At 40.3% G+C, this 19,485-nt stretch overlaps 1 protein-coding gene and 1 long non-coding RNA gene across 5 annotated transcripts in view; one reads left to right on the top strand and one right to left on the bottom strand.

Moving 5' to 3' along the window:
• RORA (RAR related orphan receptor A) overlaps positions 1-19,485 on the bottom strand; it is a 739,218-nt gene that overhangs the window by 33,937 nt on the left and 685,796 nt on the right. For 2 of the 3 annotated variants that reach the window (XM_017961629.3, XM_003901009.4), the window contains one exon: positions 10,249-10,334. In XM_017961629.3, coding sequence (XP_017817118.1) covers positions 10,249-10,334 — 86 coding nt within the window. Of the gene's footprint in view, positions 1-10,248; positions 10,335-17,015; positions 18,074-19,485 lie in introns of those variants that run through there. The other variant, XM_031669252.1, reaches the window with a different exon arrangement.
• LOC108587064 overlaps positions 1-19,485 on the top strand; it is a 74,461-nt gene that overhangs the window by 33,698 nt on the left and 21,278 nt on the right. The window lies entirely within an intron of this gene.

Genomic DNA, 19,485 nt, shown 5'->3' with positions numbered 1-19,485 from the left:
GGCGTGAGCCACCACACCCAGCCAAAATTGTCATTTTTATAGTACATATTTTTAAAAAGCTCCCTGAAGACTTTGACTTCCTCTTGTTAAGAACCAGAGATTGATTCTAGTTTTCTGATTTGCCAAAAACAAAAATGAAGCTTAGAATGTTAAATGACTTGTCCAAGGTCCTGTGGCTGGTAAGGGTCAGTGCTGGGACTCAATCTCTTGTCCTCATTTTAAGTCCAGTGCCCTCTCATTTAAGTGTATCTTCTTCAGTGTGGGACAAACAAAACAGTGTCACACATTCTTGATTTCCTGACATAGAGTCCCTGCATATCCACCTTTTGTTTCAATTCTTACTGTCTCAAAGACATCTCTCCAGTGTTTCCTCCCTTATTTCACCTAGCTTTTCAAAACGCCTTACGCTGACTTTTGTTTCTGATACGTGCCTTACCTTCTCTGGAAATTCTATTCCCTAATACTTTTTCTTTAAAAAAAAATGACTGCACACTATGAATTTTTCACTGACCCCCCCAGATGGGAGCTTGCAAACTGGGATGGAGGCCATGGTGTTCAGGAGAAGGCTCATACTGTTGCAAGAGCTGAGTGCTATAATTTCAGGAATTTTGTTGTTAAGGCTAGTTATTAAATCTGTTATTACACATTAACTGACACATTCCTGACATAAAAAAAGTAACCACTTTTTAACGATTATTTTACTATTATCAGTGTTCTTCAGGTTATCTATATCAATTATCCTTATATCTGAAGGTAGAAATACTATACCATGCTCTGCATCCCTTCCCTACTCTGCATTCTGTGAAAGAGCAGGTCGGGTGGCTTGAAAATGGCCATTGGTGGGATTATTTACACCACAGAAATTGGCAAATGCTACAAATAAGGGTTTGATTTATTATTTTGCTTACTGTCTAGATTTAAACAGTGATGGCCGAATGCAGTGGCTCATGCCTGTAATCCCAACACTTTGGGAGGCTGAGGCAGGAGGATCACTTGAAGCCAAGTGTTTGAGACCAGCCTGGGCAACACAGACCCTGTCTCTACAGGAAATAAAACAATTAGCCAGGTGTAGTGGCATGTATTTGTAGTCCCAGCTACTTGGGAAGGTGAGGTGGGAAGATTGTTGGAGCCCAGGAGTTTGAGGGTGCAGTGAGCTAAGAGTGTACCACTGCATTCTGGCCTGGGCAACAGAGTGAGACCCTGTCTCTTAAAAAAAAAAAAAAAAAAAAAAAAAGACTGGGTATGGTGGCTCACATCTGTAATCCCAGCACTTTGGGAGGCCGAAGTGGGCAGATCATGAGGTCAGGAGTTCGAGACCAGCCTGACCAACTTGGTGAAAGCCTGTCTCTACTAAAAATACAAAAATTAGCCGGGCTTGGTGGCAGGTGCCTGTAATCCCAGCTACTCAGGAGGCTGAGGCAGGAGAATTGCTTGAACCTAGGAGGCAGAGGTTGCAGTGAGCTGAGATCACACCACTGCACTCCAGCCTGGGCGACAGGGTGAGACTCTGTCTCAAAACAAACAAACAAAACTGATGAAAATTACAATAATGCAGATTAAACTTAACAGTACATCATATCTAGTGATCCCACTGTGAGTAACACAAAAAGTGGAAGAAATGTTCTTCTAGTATTTGTAAACGATTAACTGAGTCAGCAAGGAGGTTATTCATGTCATCATTGGCGAATGAATGAAGTTCCAAAATGTCTTTGTTGTTTCACTCTCTTATTCATTAATGTAAACAAAATATCAACAACATTCATGTTGGAACTAGTCTTTCCTCAACTGTAACCATGGGGATAGAGGTAAGAGTTCAGCAAAATTCATGAGAGCATTCAGTGAGAATTATTTGTCTATATGAAATTTAAAATAAAGAATATTGTACATTTTATTATTGTTTGAAAATTACGTGAAATTACATCAGTGAGATAGATACCAAAGTTATCTACATACAGATAGATACATTTTGCTTTCCTGAGAGCCAGTTGTTCACAGCTTACCAGCATGTGGCTGGCCTGAGCCTCATCCTCGCTGTGTCACCAGCTCCCCGTCACGTTGTTTGAATATATTCCCCCCACTTTGGATAGGCATTCACCCAAAGTTGTGGTTTGGCCTTCTAGAGCCCCCACTGACTTTCCCCTTACCTACATAAGTTCTAAACACTTTAGCTGAGTTTTTTTTTCTTTCTGGAACAGAATATATACATTTAGAGACAGGGTCTCTGTCACTCAGGCTGGAGTACAGTGGTGCTATCACAGCTCACTGCAGCCTCGACTTCCTGGGCTCAAGTAATCCTCCCACCTCAGCCTTCTCAGTAGCTGGGACCACCGGTGTATGCTATCATGCCTAGCTAATTTCTAAATTTTTTTGTAGAGGAGACAGGGTCTCGCTTTGTTGCCCAGACTGGTCTTAAACTCCTGGCTTTAAGTGATCCTCCTGCCTAGGCCTCCCACAGTGCTGGGATTACAGGCATGAGCCATTGCACCCGACCTAGAAGAGAATATATCTTGACCCACAGCCTGTTTCCCAGCTGTCCTCTCCAGTGTTTTCTTGCTCAGTGACATGGATTATCTTACCCTCAGTTACTCAAGGCAGAAAGATGGGCTTCACTGCCTTAATCTCTGCCTCCTCCCCATCCATATCCAAGCGTCACCAAATTAGCCTGCTTCTTGGCACCTTCCTGTTTCTCAGATCCATCTACTTGTCTCCAACTTTACTGCAGTTTTCTTAAGTTTCCATGTCTTTCACTTCTTGAGTTGGTTATTATACAGCCTCCTAATTGGGACCCCTGCTTCCATTCTCATTCCCTCCAATCCATTTCACAGTTACTAAAGATATCTTCCTAAAACATCACACTCATCAAGTCACTTCTCTGCTTATGAGCCCCTTAATGGCTCCCTGCTGATGACCAGACAATGACCACACGTCCAGGCAGCTCTTCTCAAAGTCATACAATGACCAAGCCTAAACTGCTGTGTTCACAGTTCCCCAAAGAAACTCTCTCCTTCCCTTCAGGATTCACTGAGAAGACATTCACTTGTTCTGGGAACCTTCTCTGACCTTGGCCCTCCCAAAGCTGGTTGAGGGGCCCCTCCCATGTGTACCCTTAAGAGTCCTGAATTTATCCCCCTCCTAGCCCTTACCTTGTTGTATTATTAATGTCTACCTTTTCCAGGGACTGACTGCCTTGTTTCTTTGTTTCCAGTAGCTAACGCAATACTTAGAGAAGTCACAAATACTTGTTGAATGAACAACTAGAGGAAAAAACGGTGGCAGTGATAAAAACAGTGGTGACGATATGCTGAGCACCTACTCCCCACTAGGCACCATGTCGGACACTTTGCCATCATTATTTGCAATCCACAGCAGCCTACAACTGCAAAGTAGGGATATGTATCTCTGCTTTACAAATGAGAAAGTTAAGAGAGGTTAAGCCATATGCCCAAAGTCACAGAGCAGGTGAGGGGAAGGCCCAGGATTTGAATTCCTGAATCCTAGGTGCGTCTTATTCCAAAGGCCATAGACTTCTTAATATACCACCTAAAAAGCACCAAGACAAACATGTAGGGCCGACTGAATAACAACAACAACAAAAGATGAGCAAACAACAAAACAAACAAGCAAAAAACCACTTTTCATTTCTGTAGCCCAAGTTCCCTACAACGGTTCAGATGAGGGAGACGGCATTTTATAGGGTATCAAATACCAGGTTTCCATACAGGTAGGAAAGCACTCATTTGTTAGATATATTTTAAAAGCCTGGAAATATGCCTGGCACTTCCTACTGGAGTTTTTAATAGTTTTGTCTAAGAGTATGGACTGGTTGGACGCTGCCCTGTAGGTATGGCTGGGAAGGTGAACGGGGGTCTGATTCTGAGTTGTCCCCTCCTGCGTGGGGCTCTTTCTCAGTGAAACACAGGCTGAAATGCTGATCTGATGTTTGGTCTTTTGACAATTTTCACTTAATGAATTGATTCCTACAGTTCATTAACATACCCACTTCCACTTCTGTATACACATATGTCTTAATTAGCTGCTCATTGGCTGTTTAATTACAAGAAAACAGCTGACAGCTGCCTTGCTGAATTCTAATGGCAGACGCTTTGGAACGGCTACACACTTGCTTTTGACAACCAAGATTTCTTCATAACTCTGTGATTTATTATGAATGCTCATCTGCCTGCCCAAATTATTGTATTTTCCAATACAACTAAAAATTGGGAACTTGGGGGACTGCTGAGGTGGGTGTATGTCCACGTTTCATTTTATGTCTGAGACTAAGAAAAATGGAGATAAGAACAGCGGAGAATCTTCTATGTGAAAGCATGTACTATGTTACAATTTTATTTATCTTGGCAACTTCCTGTTGAGAATGTTCAGAAGCATGGGGGTGAGAAGGAAGAAATATCTTTGGATCAACGTGGGGCAAAAGTTAACTCTCTGGCTGGGGGGGAAAAAGAGGATAACTTCATTTCATTGAGGGGTAAACACAGGTCACGCATGTATTAAAATCAAGCAGATGAAATTATAAAATTAAAGTTGGGTGGGGGGCAGAAATAAAAGTGCTCAAAGACGCATATGAGGAAAAAAAGTTGTTCTTTAGAAAGGGTAGGCAGCCTCATTCACAAAAGTTAGCTGGTCCAGCCCTACACTCATACATGTGGCAGCAATAAATCACAGAAATTCAGATTTCCTGAGCTACGTTTTTGTTCAATAGTGCCTGGCCTCCCTGCAGAATTGTATGCGCAAGTGGTCTCTGATTAAAGCGGCCCACGTGTTGTATTTGGTGTGTCGATGTCTGCTTTTGACTGTGCTTTGCCATACTCGGATCCAATCCAAGCGAAGACATTCAGCAATGGTTATTCCCTAGCACGCACGTGGGACCTGCCCCAAGCCAGGTGCTGTGTCAGGGCCCCATCTACAACATGGCCTCGAGCCCAGGGTTTTCTGTGAGCTGAGGAAGGGCAGCAGTTACTAAGACATGATTAAGATCTAAACAAACAAATAAAAAAAAATCTGAATCATCGTGATGCAAATTGGGGTTTAACATAACCCTGCCACTTGCACATTTCATCACAGGACTGGAAGATTTAGCTAAACAAAAATTTTCACTTACCACCTGTGTATAACCGAACCGAAACTCAGGCGTCGTAAGGATGCAATAACAGCTTGTCCTTCCCCAAGTCGAATTTTCATTTTAAATGCCTAGCTCTAATACTGGGGCCACGTATTAAAAAGTGTTGAAATAAAAATGTTGAGCATGAATGTATCAATGGTGAAAAGTGGACAGAATTAGTTCACGGCTAGCGACATTTCACAACCGAGATAAAAATATTAGAATCCTCTAAAAGACAATTTGGGCCTAAAAGGAACATTCATAAAAGCTGCTTTTTAAACATAAAAAGCTCCAGAAATGGCTTTAACTGCTTCAGTGGGGGAAGGTGTCACTTATACACTCTAGATATTTTGGAAAGGCTTTTTTATTGTTTAACAAAATATATTTGTTAATGCAGAGACATTATCTCAAATTATCTTTACTGGGTAGAAGAGGAAGCTTTGAATAAGACGTCATCTTAAATGTATTGACTGATGACTGTATATTGGACAAACGAATGCCACTTTATTCTTAGTCTTATCAAGAGGAAAAGGGTTTAAATGTAATCAGAAACCAATTCACGAACCCCAATACTGGACTGTGCATTATCATTAAAAAAACTTGCAGTTAAAATTGTATAGCCAAAATGTCTAAAAGGATATGGATTAAAAAATGTATGTGCGTGTCTGTGTATGTGTGTCTTGAGATCAAATGTTCATCCTCATCATCTGAGCAACCACTGTATCTCATGATGAAATTAGGAACAGAAGTTGAATGGCAAACAAGATGATTTCTCAAAAGCAAACCTTAACCAATGATTATTTTCCTCCTAACACTTCATATTTTTATTCACTTTGAAGATTGAACTTTAACATCTACAGCCTCTAGTGTTACTATGGCCTTTTCCTCTGCTGGCATGGGGCACGACCTGCCCCTCCTCCCTGGCAGGCCTGCCCCAGCGCACGTTATGCCCCCTAATCATGCTCACCCAAGGCTGAAACTAAATTCTTTTCCAAGAGCTCAGAAATGTCTCTAGGAACAGAACTAAAAACCTTGCAGGCCTGGATTCTAACATATGTTCTTCGGAAATGCAATATTCAGGCTGAAGCAGTGCCAATACATTGTTCCCTGATTCTTTCAAGAGAACAAGTGAAATACGTTTATAATTAAAACCTTGGCATAATGGAGTCCTTAAAAATTTGAGGATGGTGTGCCTGTCTACCCTCGTCTTCCACTAGCCACAGAAAGTGACCCTGTGCTTCAATCAAACTGAGTTATGTGCTGTCCCCTTAATACAACCAAGACTGCCCTAGTTCTGGGCTTTTGCCTCTGCCACTCCTTGTTCTCCTCCTTCCTCAGCACAGAATGCCCTCCCAGCCACCTTCTCTGGGAAAATCCTTCCTCAGCTCCAGCCCACGGTTGGTTCCTCCTCAGTGAAACCTTGCTAGGCCAACTCTCCTCTAGACTACCGAGGTATGCTGCCTACTGGATATGTGTTTCTTTTTTCTTTTTTTTGAGACAGGGGTCTTGCTCTGTTGCCAGGCCGGAATGCAGTGGCGCCATCATAGCTCACTGTGGCCTTGAACTCCTGGGCTTAAGCAATCCTCCTGCTTCAGACTTCCGAGTAGTTGGGACTTCAGGCAAACACCACCATGCCTGGTCAATTTTTTTTATTTTTAATTTTTTTGTTGAGACGGAGTCTTGCTGTATTGCTCAGGCTGGTCTTGAACTCCTGTGCTCACATATTCCTCCCACCTGAGCCTCCCAAAGTGCTGGGACTACAGGTGTGAGCCACTGTGCCCAGCCTATATGTGCTTATATGTGCTTCTTATGTATATCATAGATTGTGGCCTTACTCTATAGTTAGTTCTTGCATTGCTATTTAGCTTTCCCTACACAGGCCTCATCTCTACAACTAGACCATAAACTGCTTGAGGGAAAGATTCGGTCTTCCCTTTGGATCCCTTACAGTGCTTACATAGTGCTTGGGCCCAAGGGAGTGCTCTTAGTATTCTTTTTTATTGACAGATTCTACGTAACATATTGCAAATGGTCACAACAATCAAGACTACACCCATAGATGTCCCAGAAATAATATCTGACTATACAAAGCAGCATTACCAAGCCACCAAGAAGTCTGCCTAGTAGTAACGGTGATAACAACAGCTAACACTTAGTAAGTGCTTTGATGCATCCGGCATTCTTCCAGGTACTTTCCTTAAATGCATATGACAACCCTATGAAGTTATTAAAATTACAGTCCTCATTTTACAGATGGGGGAACTGAGGCACAGAGCGGTGGTATAGGTGCTCAAGCTGGTAAATAGCAGTGCTGGGATTTCAACTTGGGCAGTCTGGTTCCAGAGTCAGAGCAGAAGCATGGCACCTGCTGTCTCTCTACAGACAGCAAAGGGGATGGGGAGAAGATGAGCCAGGAACAGCCAGAAACGACAGAAAAAGTTACCAAAGCTTCTACCATTTTTGCTGTTCATGTACAATGCTTAGCAACTATGTGCCAAAATCATTATTTCAGCAATTAAACAGGCCCTCTAATTTCTTATGGTTTCAGGTTGTTAATTTAAAAATGCAGTTTAAAATACATTCACAAAATGATTAGCTCAGAAGATGACTGATCACCTTTTTTCTCTCATTAGGTATCTATTTGATATGTCTAATGTGAAATTTTTCTTATGTTTAATTACACTATCACAGCAAAGTTATTTACAATTGATCATGATAGAAACACCTTTACCTGGTTAGAACATGATAAATAATTAACATAAAATGGCAAAAATAGAAGTCTGACTTCTATTTTTATAATTAGGAATAAAAGTGTTACAGCAGAGGGAAATTATAATGGAGAACAAATAGCATATGTATCAAATATAAACATATAACATTGTTCAAGTCCCTGGCTAGGCATAGGCCCAATCTGTTAACAAAATTATGTTTTATTTGTTTTGTGGTTTTCGTTGGATAAAGTCAACAGAGCAGAGGAACAGAGCCACAGATAACTGAAAATCACTTTGGCACTGAAGAGGTCTGCAGACAAGATCTGGAAGGGAATCTAGAAAAATGACAACTTTGGAATAATGGATACCTTTTGTTTTCTTATTGCTTTTATTTTTGTCATCATAAATATTAAGGGTAAAAAGAAAATTCACACTGTTTGTGCCTATGTGAACAGTGGTACTCAGTCAACTCAGGTTTTACTCAATAGCATGTTGTTAATTAATCTTCCAAATTGTTGGGGTATTTTATATGAAGTAGTATCCCCTACCCCTACACCTTGTCCTTTTCCCAGACTCGATTCCTTGATAATCACTTCCATCAATTACTAGATAATCACTTGCCTTACTGACAGACCCAGAGGAAGCGATCAGTTTTTTGGGCAGAATGAAGGGACAAGTAGCGAACTGGTATCCGGGATGCTGCCTAGAACCCTGTCCATTTAAGAAGACACCCAGGTGATACGCAATGCACAAAAAGCACTGGAACTCCCAGCAGGCAAGCACTGCAGTCTGTAAACCCTCTATTGAGAAAGGCCATGGCATGTCTACCAGGGACACAGATTTGGGAGGCAGAACACAGACAGGGTAAGGGTGAAAGGCAATGGCTACCTGGCCACGTCAGCCAAACCAACTCCAAAAATCAATGCGATGACAGTGGCCACGGGCCGCTCACTCTCACCTTATAACCTGGGATGGCATAGGCCAGACAGATTATTTCATTTTGTTTTGTTTTTCATTATTTTTATTTACTTTTTTGGAGAGAGGGTCTCACTCCATTGCCCAGGCTGGAGTCCAGTGGTATGATCATAGCTCACTGTAACCCTGAACTCCTGGACTCAAGTGATAAACCTGCATCGATCTTCCCTGAGTAGCTGGGGCTACAGGGACACACCACTATGCCTGGCCTCTCATTTTGCTTAATTTATTTATTTAGTCACCTAATTTTGAGGGAGGGCAGATTTTGGAAGTAAAGGGCATAAATGGTTCTGTAGTATGCAGAAATCTCAAGCTTTGCTAAGATGGGATCAACATGAAGCATCTGTACATGTACAAATTAGCAGATGTTACCATGACCAACAGTAAAATGAAGAATTAAGGAAATTATGAGGTTAATTTCCTTGAAGTCTCTTAGTAGTCATTTGTGTCTATAGGTATTTTACAACATTGTATTTTCTAATTTATTGAAAGGAAAGCTAACCCAATTTGTGGATTTTATTTTTTGACTCAACCTCAAAAAGCCTTAGGGCTGATTCAGGCCTGGTTGTAGCAATCGGCTGTCTCAAAGGCCTCCTGAATGTTTAAATAGCTTCTCTCCTGTTTATTTTGCACTGTTTTATCCTGTAAGCTGTCTCAAGGCCCTTCCAATATAAGCATGAGGATTTAAATCTTAATAAATTGAGATTTGAATAATAGAGGTAATCTGGGCTTGGGGGGTCTTGAATTATTGGGATAAACATATTTCCCATTTGCACATTATGCCTGTGCTGTACACATTGCCCCATGATCAAGGTCAGAAATAGTAAAAATAGTCATAGCAGAAATAATACTGATAATATGTACAGATTCTTCTTCTATTCTTGGAATAGTCCTAAACAGTAGGAAGATCAGGTGTTATACCCACTTTAAAAATGACGCAAGTGAGTCACAAAGAGATGAAGACACACTTAAAACAATATGGACGAGTGGAGGCAGTAGGACTGGAACTCAGGTCTTCCTGATAGCTTTCCTACAGTTTTGCCAGATGTGTTAACATATGTGTGCTAACAATAAGACTCAATGACATTCCAATTAAACTTACTGGAGGTATCTTTTTATAAGCTTATGACAGGGACATTGTAGAAGTCTGGAGTTAGCTCTTTTTAAAAAAAGGTTACCGCAGAGATTGCTCATCAGTTCAACTCTAGGGTTGAAAGTGACAAGCAATGCTCAAATACCTTTTTGTAGTCTATTTTTTTGAAGGAAGGAGTAAAAATATATATAACTTCCTTAAGTGTAATTTAACACCAAAATATTTCTTCTGTCCTGTCATTTCTTATCACTCAAAATTCTAAGGAGTTGAATTTTAAGACATAAGTGGAGGCATAAAAATCACAAAGATACACTTTAACATTAATAGAAACAACAACAATTAAAAAGGCTTACCTTGCAGCCTTCACATGTAATGACACCATAATGGATTCCTGATGATTTGTCTCCACAGATCTTGCATGGAATAATTTCAATTTGAGCTGCAACAGAAGCACGCAACCAGTTAATTACATTTTCTTTTAAACACCTTATAAAAGCGTTCCCTGATCAGCATTTGTATAGTGAAAACTAATAACCTGCTAAACATTATACTGCATTAACTATTCATTGCTGAACTGTGAGGGTCCCCCTAGAGCCCTGGACTAAATTATGGCTGCTCGTTATATAATAGCTTTCGGGTTATTAAAATGGGTCATTTGAGAAGGTGTTTAAGAACCCACAAGAAGACTGGAATCAGCATTTCAAAGCCTTCAAGAACTGGAGAGTTCGCAGTTTAGGCCTCAGAGCAAAGCAGATACTGAAATGTTTCCTCCAATCTCATTTTCTATCATTATTTTTAAAAGGTCATAAATCTGTCTTGGCTGAGCTTTATAGCTTGACTGCTAGAGAAAAATACACTCCAAAAAGTCAGCTCTAGTTAGGAAAATGATTCAATTCAAAATATTAATAAGTTATATATGATGGTAAGAATTCCTTATCTTTTAAAAAATTAACGCAGTTGCCATGTGTTAAAAATTAGTCCATTTGTGTACAATCAGAACCTTTCAACCACAGAGTTAATATCCTGTTTGAATTTAATAATGATGAATCCTGACAAATAGGATGTATTGCTTCTGAGTTCTTTACGTTGGAAATTTAGTTCCTGGTACAGAGGGCATGTGTGTCTACCCAACTGATTACTTAAAGGTGCCTCATGCTAGAAGACTAGCAAATAAAATGTATCACACCAAAGTTCTCAAATAAGGCAAAGCACATTTCTGAGCACACACATTATATCTCAAAGTTAAAAAGAGCATAATTAAGGATAAAAAATAAGGAATAATTAGGCAAAAGAAAATCCTTAGATAAACTATTAAAAAGAATTTAGATGTGAAATAAAGACCAATGCTGAGCTGTATAGACAGAATGGGAACAGTCACCAGTTTACCTGGAATGTGTCATGACGCTAAATTCATTTTCTATGGTTTTCACTACTGGGTATCATGTTAGATTATCTACTGAGTTACACACAGAAACACAGTTGCAAGTGCCCAAGTCTGTTTCATTTTTATACAGCCCTTACCTAGCCCCAGACCTTATACACAGTAATTTCTTTGTCCAAAGAATATGTCACACAGTGTAAGTACCACACAGAGACACACAGCCCACTCTTTCTTCTAATGTAATCCCATATTCTGGGATAATTCCACAACCACTTACTTTGGATTTGGGGTGATGTTGTGTTCAGTACTTACAGCACACATTAAACTATCAGATTTAACCTCATTATAAACCATGTGTACTGCTAACTCCCTTTCTCAGGGCCTAATACAAGTACTGTGGTGACTTAGGGAGTGCAAGCTATTCTAAAAGCTATCCATCATTTTTTTTTTGTGCTTGCATACTGAGTTTCTTTCCTGTCCAAATTTAAAGATTGTTCCAAATCTCACATCCAGTGTATTTTCTATACTCTGGAGGCTTTCTAGTACCCCAATAATGGTGACTGTGGACACTAATAGGTATAGTTTGAGTTAAGCAACTTAATATGTTTAAGGTTGCATTCAACAAAAATTGTCATTTGCAAGTGTGCCACATGTTAACACTTGGCTTGATTTCTTCAAGAAAAATTCTTTATGAAATATGAAATCTAATGTCTCATACTTCACAGTCCCTCCGATATGTTTAATATAGTCAAGGCAAAGGTTTGTGCCACAGATCTGCAACTCTAGAGAAAGTGACTTATGCCTAACATTTTGCAGAGACGCACAAAAGGCAAGTGGAAGTAGAGAAATCGTGAAAGGTGTTATCAGCTGAGTTATTGCCTACTCTTCCCTACATGAATTGAGTAGGCTAGAATAAGAACCAGCCTCCCTACCTTGATTCTTAGGAATATAATAATTAGGCAACATAAAGTCCTTGAACCACCCATTAAACAGAATTTATACATGAAATGAAGACCTACTTGGATCTGCTTCTCCCCATGTCTCACCTCAAGGTGTAATGACAGAAATTAGGGATGAACAAACCTCTTTAGGTCCTAGCATTTAAGTCAGCATCAAAACTACCTGACGCTAAGCTTGGGCCTTTTAAGAGTTATCTTCATTCCATCTTAACAATGGGGGAGATCAAGCATGTCTACTTAGTCCTCTATAAGAATATGAAGGCCCTGGGCAGGGCATATTGAGAACACTGAGTAGAACTGCATCTGAACAAACTGAAAATGATATGCAGTATTCCTGTCCAGTTGGCCTGGACTCACAGTGGATTACTACTGAGAAGTGAAGTAACGATGTTTAAGGCTGTGACCAAGATGCCTGTCTGGCGTGGAGGACTGCTCATGATGGGAGTGGCCTTGGGAGTACCATGCTGGCCCCAGCACTTCCATCTTTGGAATGGCTCATGGCCCAGCGGCTGTGACGGTAGGTGCGGGTGGGGAGCAGTTGTACTACAGACCCCAGAGTTTGGTGCCACTGTGACACAGGACTGATGGCCTGAGTCAGGCTTCAGCTCGCAGGGGTTTTCAGATCTGGAGGATATTTGAGCGGAGACAGTCATGAGATCTGTGGAGGCCAAGAAGCTTAGGATAAATGGACCTACTGTAGATTGACTGGTATTTCCAAACGGCGGGGGGTGGGGGGGCATTCACTTAGATCTTTGTCCCCATGGTGTCTGTGCTTAGTTCCAGTGGGCTAAAGAATCAGAATTAACTGAAACAAGCTTCACTGGGAATCTCACGGTAAGGTGGTAGAAGGGTTTCTGGATAGCAAGTTGAGGTATTCTGATTGGTTAACCTAGTCTCCTAGGCTCCCTCCTGCATGGCTCTCTTATCTCAGATGACAATTTCAGTTGCAAATGCTCTTTAGGAAATGACTAAAATCCCCCTACTCCAAAAGCAAACCCTCTGAATGTGATCTGATCACACGTGTTGAAATTCCCAGAAAGCAAGCATTTGCAGATGGGAGCAGGGCACTTGCTCAGCCCTTCATTTAATCCAACAATGCACAAAAGCCCTCTCCATCCCCCATTTTAGTCAATTTCCAGAATTCAAATTAATCCATGAGAAACAAATGCAGTCAGTGCCTTGCAAATTTTTCAAAAGGAGGCAGTTTAGTTTTGTGAATTTGAGTTTTCAGTCCAACAAGAAGGAGGAAGACAAAAATCCCTCTGCCCTTTGCCTTTCATCATGTAGGCTTTTTGGTTTCCCACCAGGTAGTGTGGTGTCTTCTCAAAACCTTCTTTTAACACAAATTATGAATCTTGGCCCATATATATACTGCACATATTAACTCAGCCAGCATTTCAAAGGATGAGTTCTGTCAGACAGCACTACTGTCAACGTTCACAAGTATATTGATTAAATTAGCCCACATACATATTCATCCCAGCAAAGAAGTTTATTGTGTAGTGGAATATCTGGAGCAAGATGCGCAATATAATCATGAATTGGCTTCACAATGAACAATCTTGCTATGAAAAATTCTAATTTGCCCACATTTTCAGCTCTATTGCCTAAATAATTTGCTCTCTCATGCACCCTACGTAATTCAAGCAGGCTCTCTACACCTGCAGAGGCAAATTTCTGCAGTTTCAAGGAGCTGACAACAAGTGGCAGCGGGCGTCAGGAAATCCTGGAATGCAAGGGTGCTAATTAACCAAGTGGTCCTTGGGGCTAGGCTGTCATTTAGCACTGCACTTCTATAAAAAGTTTGCTTTGAATTTTTAATTATAAAAGGAACAAGAACTTGGGCACTAGCATTCTTAAGATGACATTTATTCCTCAGGACCTATCTTAGGAGATGTCATGGTCCAGAGGACAGTGCCCATTCTCCCAAACAATTAAAAAAATAAAATAAAAATTGTATGAGAGGCAGTACTTCATTCTGTGAGTAGTGATCTCTCAATGGTAATCTAATTTATAATAACATCTACATGTATTTGTGCCAATAATGTGTCATGCATTATATCTCACTCCTCCAACACCCTATGCAGTAGGCATCACTATTTATTGTTACTGTCATCATTGTCATCATCATCATTGCACTCTTGTTAAGCAATCACTAACCGGGGCTCAAAAGACATCCCCTAAGTAGTTTGTTTAAACTTAACACACTACTCAGGAATTGATGTCACTATCTCTTTTTGGGAGTTATCCGCTTAGTTTATAACTAAAAAGAACCATCAACCTTCTAGGCCACTGATCTCAGTTTCACAAAATTCTGGTTAGAATTTTAACCCTAAAATGACCAATGCCAACATTTGACAGTTCTTAAGGCCAGGCAAATTACTTAACCTCTCTGAGCCTCAGTTTCATACCTGAAGATTCAAGGATGTGATACATAAATGCATACCATATATATGATATCTGTATGAGCATTTTATATATGTATTTGCTCTATATGCCCATCACATAGTTCTTAGAAATAGTTGGCACTCAATAAATAGTAGTAGTTATTATTGTTGTTGTTGATAAGAAATCCTGCCTTATAGTGAAATGAAATTCTTTCCTCCAGACTTTAAGCTCTTTCTGAGGTGGGGATAGAGAAAAGCTGCTTATCCTCCAAATAATATGACAGGCAGTTCCTACCAGCTACCACAGCAGTCCTTCACAACATTGCTGCTTAACTGTTTGCTACAACACAGTGGTATGTTGCAATAAGTTGCAGGAGTGTCACAGGGAATTGGTTACTAATAAAAGTTTTACAAAATTAAAGTTTTTTATTTGTTCACATAAAAACTAAACTAATATGGACCCAAGGTTACCCCAATAATATCGTTCACTCTAGCTCACTTGCACAATCATATATTTTCTTGAATTGGACTGAATGGGGTGGGGTTACTGCTGGCTTGCCAGGAAACGGCCGATGGGCGAACCTTGAGTACACCTATGAGAACATGTCTGTCATGCTTATGAATGTCAACCAATTTTGTGTGTCTTGCAAAAACGGTCAAAAACTAGTGCTTTAAAAAGCCTATCTTTTACACAAATCTGTTGACGGTGCTTTTTTTCTGGAATGCAGAGAATATGGAGGACTTTTCACTTGCTATGTTACATATTTCTCTAATGTTTGAATGTTTTACAACCAGCATGTATTACTTTTGTAAGCAGAAAAATCAATAAAGATTAAAAAGAAAAACCGTAAGGCATTTGATTTTATTTTCAGTAAAATGGCTTGAGTCCTTTATGGATTAGTCACTTTATTTTATCCCCTGTTTAAAACTGCCAGGGTATTAAAGGCTTCTGCAGCTGCCTGAATGGCGGCCTGGCTTGCGTGTCAAGGTTAGTCGAGGGAGAGCTGCAGAGTCTTCACCTTGATTCCTGGAGGGACTTCAGGAGCACCAGGTTTCTAGAATTTTGTGGCCCTCTTATTTCAGGGCTTCTAAAGATGGCCATGCAGGCTGTGCTCTGCCCAGTGCGGCCTAACTGAGGGGGCAAAAGTAGGGGCTGAAATGCACCTGGCTGTGAGCCTTGCTGCAGAGCGACTGCAACAGCCTGGAGAGAGGAAGCCTTTCTTCAATCTGTCTACCCAGACAAACTCCCTTTTTTCAAACCCTCCTTCCAGGGTTGGTGCCCCTTCTCTATAGTGCTAGGAGTGGAGAGTTCAGGGAGTAACATGCTTTCTCTTCACTCTGCCATGGGAGGCCCCAGGCCACCATAAGGGTTTGCAGAGAGCTCTCATTACATCTCCATGTGGAAGGGGAACAGACCATTGACCTGGACCTGTGGCTTGGAATAGAGTATCGGTATGTTCCATAGCCCAGGCATGTTCAATGGCCCTCAGGGATGAGGAGAGCTGAGTTTTAGCTGCATCCTATGCAAACTAACGATCAACCTGTTTGGTCACTTGGTCTGCTAAGTATATTTTAAATATAACACTAATATGTTTCCCTAGTATATTATTTTCTTCTCTTGATTTTGGATTCTTTCATGACAGTATTTCATCCTTGCTGAACATCACCAAAACAATTAGATCTCCAATTAGAAAGCCCTACTCCTTCAGTAAGCAGTCTCATAGTCATTTTTGGCAATAATAATGCCTGAGTTTTTGCAGAATTCTCTAGTTTTCAAAGTTTTGATCCTGTTAGCTTGCTTTGATTTTGGTGCTTTCAGCATCCCTAAAGGAGGCAGATAGGTATTATCATCACCATTTTACAGATATGGAAAATGAGCCTCAGGAGGGTTAAATGGCTTCTTCTCTATGTCCAGATTTCCCAGGGCTTTGATACAGAAACAGCCACAAAAAAGACAGACTTGGTGTCTCTTTCCTATTCAGGATTATTTGATGTGTTTAGATTTATGCCATCACCGATCGGGGGCTCTCAAGGGGACATAACACCAAAAAGAAAGCACTGGGAGTCAATTCAGCTAAGAGATAGAGTTGGGCCTTCCAGGTCTGCCTCCGAGTCTAAACTCCCTGGGTGGCCTCAAGCAACTCACTTACACCTCCACTTCTTCCATCTATAAAATGGGAGTAATTCTTACCTCCCAGGCAGGTGGTGGTAAATGAGCGCTCACAAAGCTCTTTGAAGATGAAAAACGTATATACATGGGAAGCTTCAGGAAGCCTGCCATATCATTTGTGGCAAAGATTGCGACGCTGTGTCCTATTACCCATATCCAGCTATGCCACGAAGAGAATAAAAATTACACAGTACCATAATTCTCATCTGCTAGCTACACTTACTTAAATTTTTTTTAATCATTGGTTTCCAAGATGCTTTCCCGAGGGACTCATGGGTCCAGATGTAACTATCTTACTCACAACTTAGAAGAAAAAGAGCACTTAGATGGACAAGTCTCCTCTTTATGCAAAGTCCTTGACCTGGCTTTATCTAGGGCTTGTACAGTCTTGCTGGGGCATCATGGAAATGGCATAATTCCCACTTGTTAACATCATAAACATATATGTCACCTTCTGACACCCCAAGCCTTATTATTAAGTTGACATCTGACTCAAACGACTCTATCAAATTATAGCCATTTAAAAAAAGTTATTCACCTTACTAAATAAGCCACTTCTTAAAAAACTTCAACTGGATTGTAATTTCTCCTGAAAACTTAATGGCTTTTAAAAAAATCATTTTTCAATAAAAAGTGTTGAGTATACCTGCCAGATGGCGTGCGCATGCTCACACACACACACACACACACACACACACACACACACCTCAAACCATCAAGAGATCAAACATTTGTGAACTAAATTTAAAATAAGACAAAATTGAAGTTTTGGAACTTTGACAATTTTTCTTCAGTCTTTTAAAGACTTAGGTGTGCAAGAGTTAAAATACTGGGCCACAATGCCCCATCTGAATTCAGAGAAAACTGAGCTGTGTGTGCAGGAAATCTCTGAAGAATAAGGAAGCCAGGCACATCTTCTCATGTGGCTTTCTGTGAATATGCAGGTGGTTCTGACAATGGGAACTGAATATTAATCCTTTGTAATATGTTTCCATCCCTACTAGATTAAGCTTTCTAGAGAACTGACTCACATTCCCTGATGCATATGTATCTCTGCTAAAAGCCAAATCCAAATGAGCACTTTTATCCCTAGACAGGGAAATTCTGTCAAATCACAGAGGAAACAGATTTTTCATATAGAAGAACAGTGGGTGGCTTTGATTTTTAGATCCACTTCTCTCTAGAATTCTCCTATCACATAGTAATGCACAAACTGTTTAAATTTAAGGCATTTGACTCTTTACCTTTTTTGGTATCTACCTGGTAACCAATTTAAACCTTGAGTGAAAGACTTGAACAGCAAGAGAATAAGCTTCCTAATACTTCATCCTACTCATCCAGTAGCTCAAATACTAAATAAGTTCTCACCCAATAAATGATGCCACCATGATCAGCAATATAATCCTTTTTTTTTTTCTTCTGTTTTTCCTCACTTTTGCCTTTGTAAACAGCAGATGTATTTGTTGTTAAGGATTTGTGGGGTTGTGTGATATCAGGGGCTAAGATAAAAGTAATTGGCCATTTAACCAATGGTTCTCATTTGGCATAAGGTCCCTCTAAGATTCTAGAATTAACTACATTTTAAAATATAAAGTCCTTGAAGATTTTCTAGGACCCTGGGATCAGTAACATCTAACAAAAGTCTTCTTTCTCTAGAATCTCTCGGGGTGGGTTAAATGTCATTTCATATCAGCAAGAAAGAGAACCCATTTAGTTTGCTAAGTGATTAGACTATGCTCAAGGGAAATTCCTAATAACGTTGTTTCCAACAATGGTGTCCCTTACATAATTCTGGATAATACTAGACAAAAAAAGTCATCTGACTCAAAGAACTCCATGTAATCTTTTCTTGCGATCAACCTCACTCTAGATACCAATTCCATTTTTTCTCCTTTACAGGAACAATTACGCTACATTTAGGTGAAATCTTCCTTACAGCTGAGAGCAGTGGGGTCAACTCTTTGCGTTCATTGCTCAAGGTCTGTGTTTCACAACAAAAAAGAACATCTTTAAAACCAAACCAAATCTGGTGATCTTATCTAGTTTCTGCTCAACCAAAAACATCAGAATTATTCTTACTGCATTTTATGAAACAATCTTACTTTACCCAGTTACCCCCAACATTCTCACACTTAAGCCCACGAGAAAACCACTCCACTTTCCAGCTGTCTTAACTTCACACCACATTTCACATAACCCCACAAATTCTTAACAACCATTGATTACTAATTCCACCTGCACAATTTCCATGACCCCCATAACTGTGCGGTCACAAAACCCCGCTGCATGAAGTAAGATGTGCAGAAATGGGTCAAAATAACAAGAATCCAGGTTAAGTCATAAAAGCTTACCAGGCAAAGGAACCCATCATTTCTTTCCATGAACTTTGATGGCATTCTGAAGATCCGCTACTGCTCATTGAATAGTAGATGTCACTCAAGGAATATTCCCCAACCAAATAAACTGGATTCATGGTAAATTGGAAATAACTTGTAACATTAAATGTTGAAAATGCATTTACATCCCTCTGTAGCAAGCCCAGAACACTAAAAAGACAACACATTTATAGTCACAGGAACATGGTGTCATGACACCAAAACTTTCTTGGTCCACAGATCATGTTAGTGGGTGAGGACTGTTAAGAGGATTAGCCCACAGCCTGTATCTCTGCTTCACCTCTGTGCTGTTTTCCA

Source organism: Papio anubis, chromosome 7 (genome assembly GCF_008728515.1).
Source record: "Papio anubis isolate 15944 chromosome 7, Panubis1.0, whole genome shotgun sequence".
NCBI classification, from domain to species: domain Eukaryota; kingdom Metazoa; phylum Chordata; class Mammalia; order Primates; family Cercopithecidae; genus Papio; species Papio anubis.
Note: the sequence above shows the minus strand (reverse complement) of the source record. Positions and strands in the feature narration are given on the sequence as shown.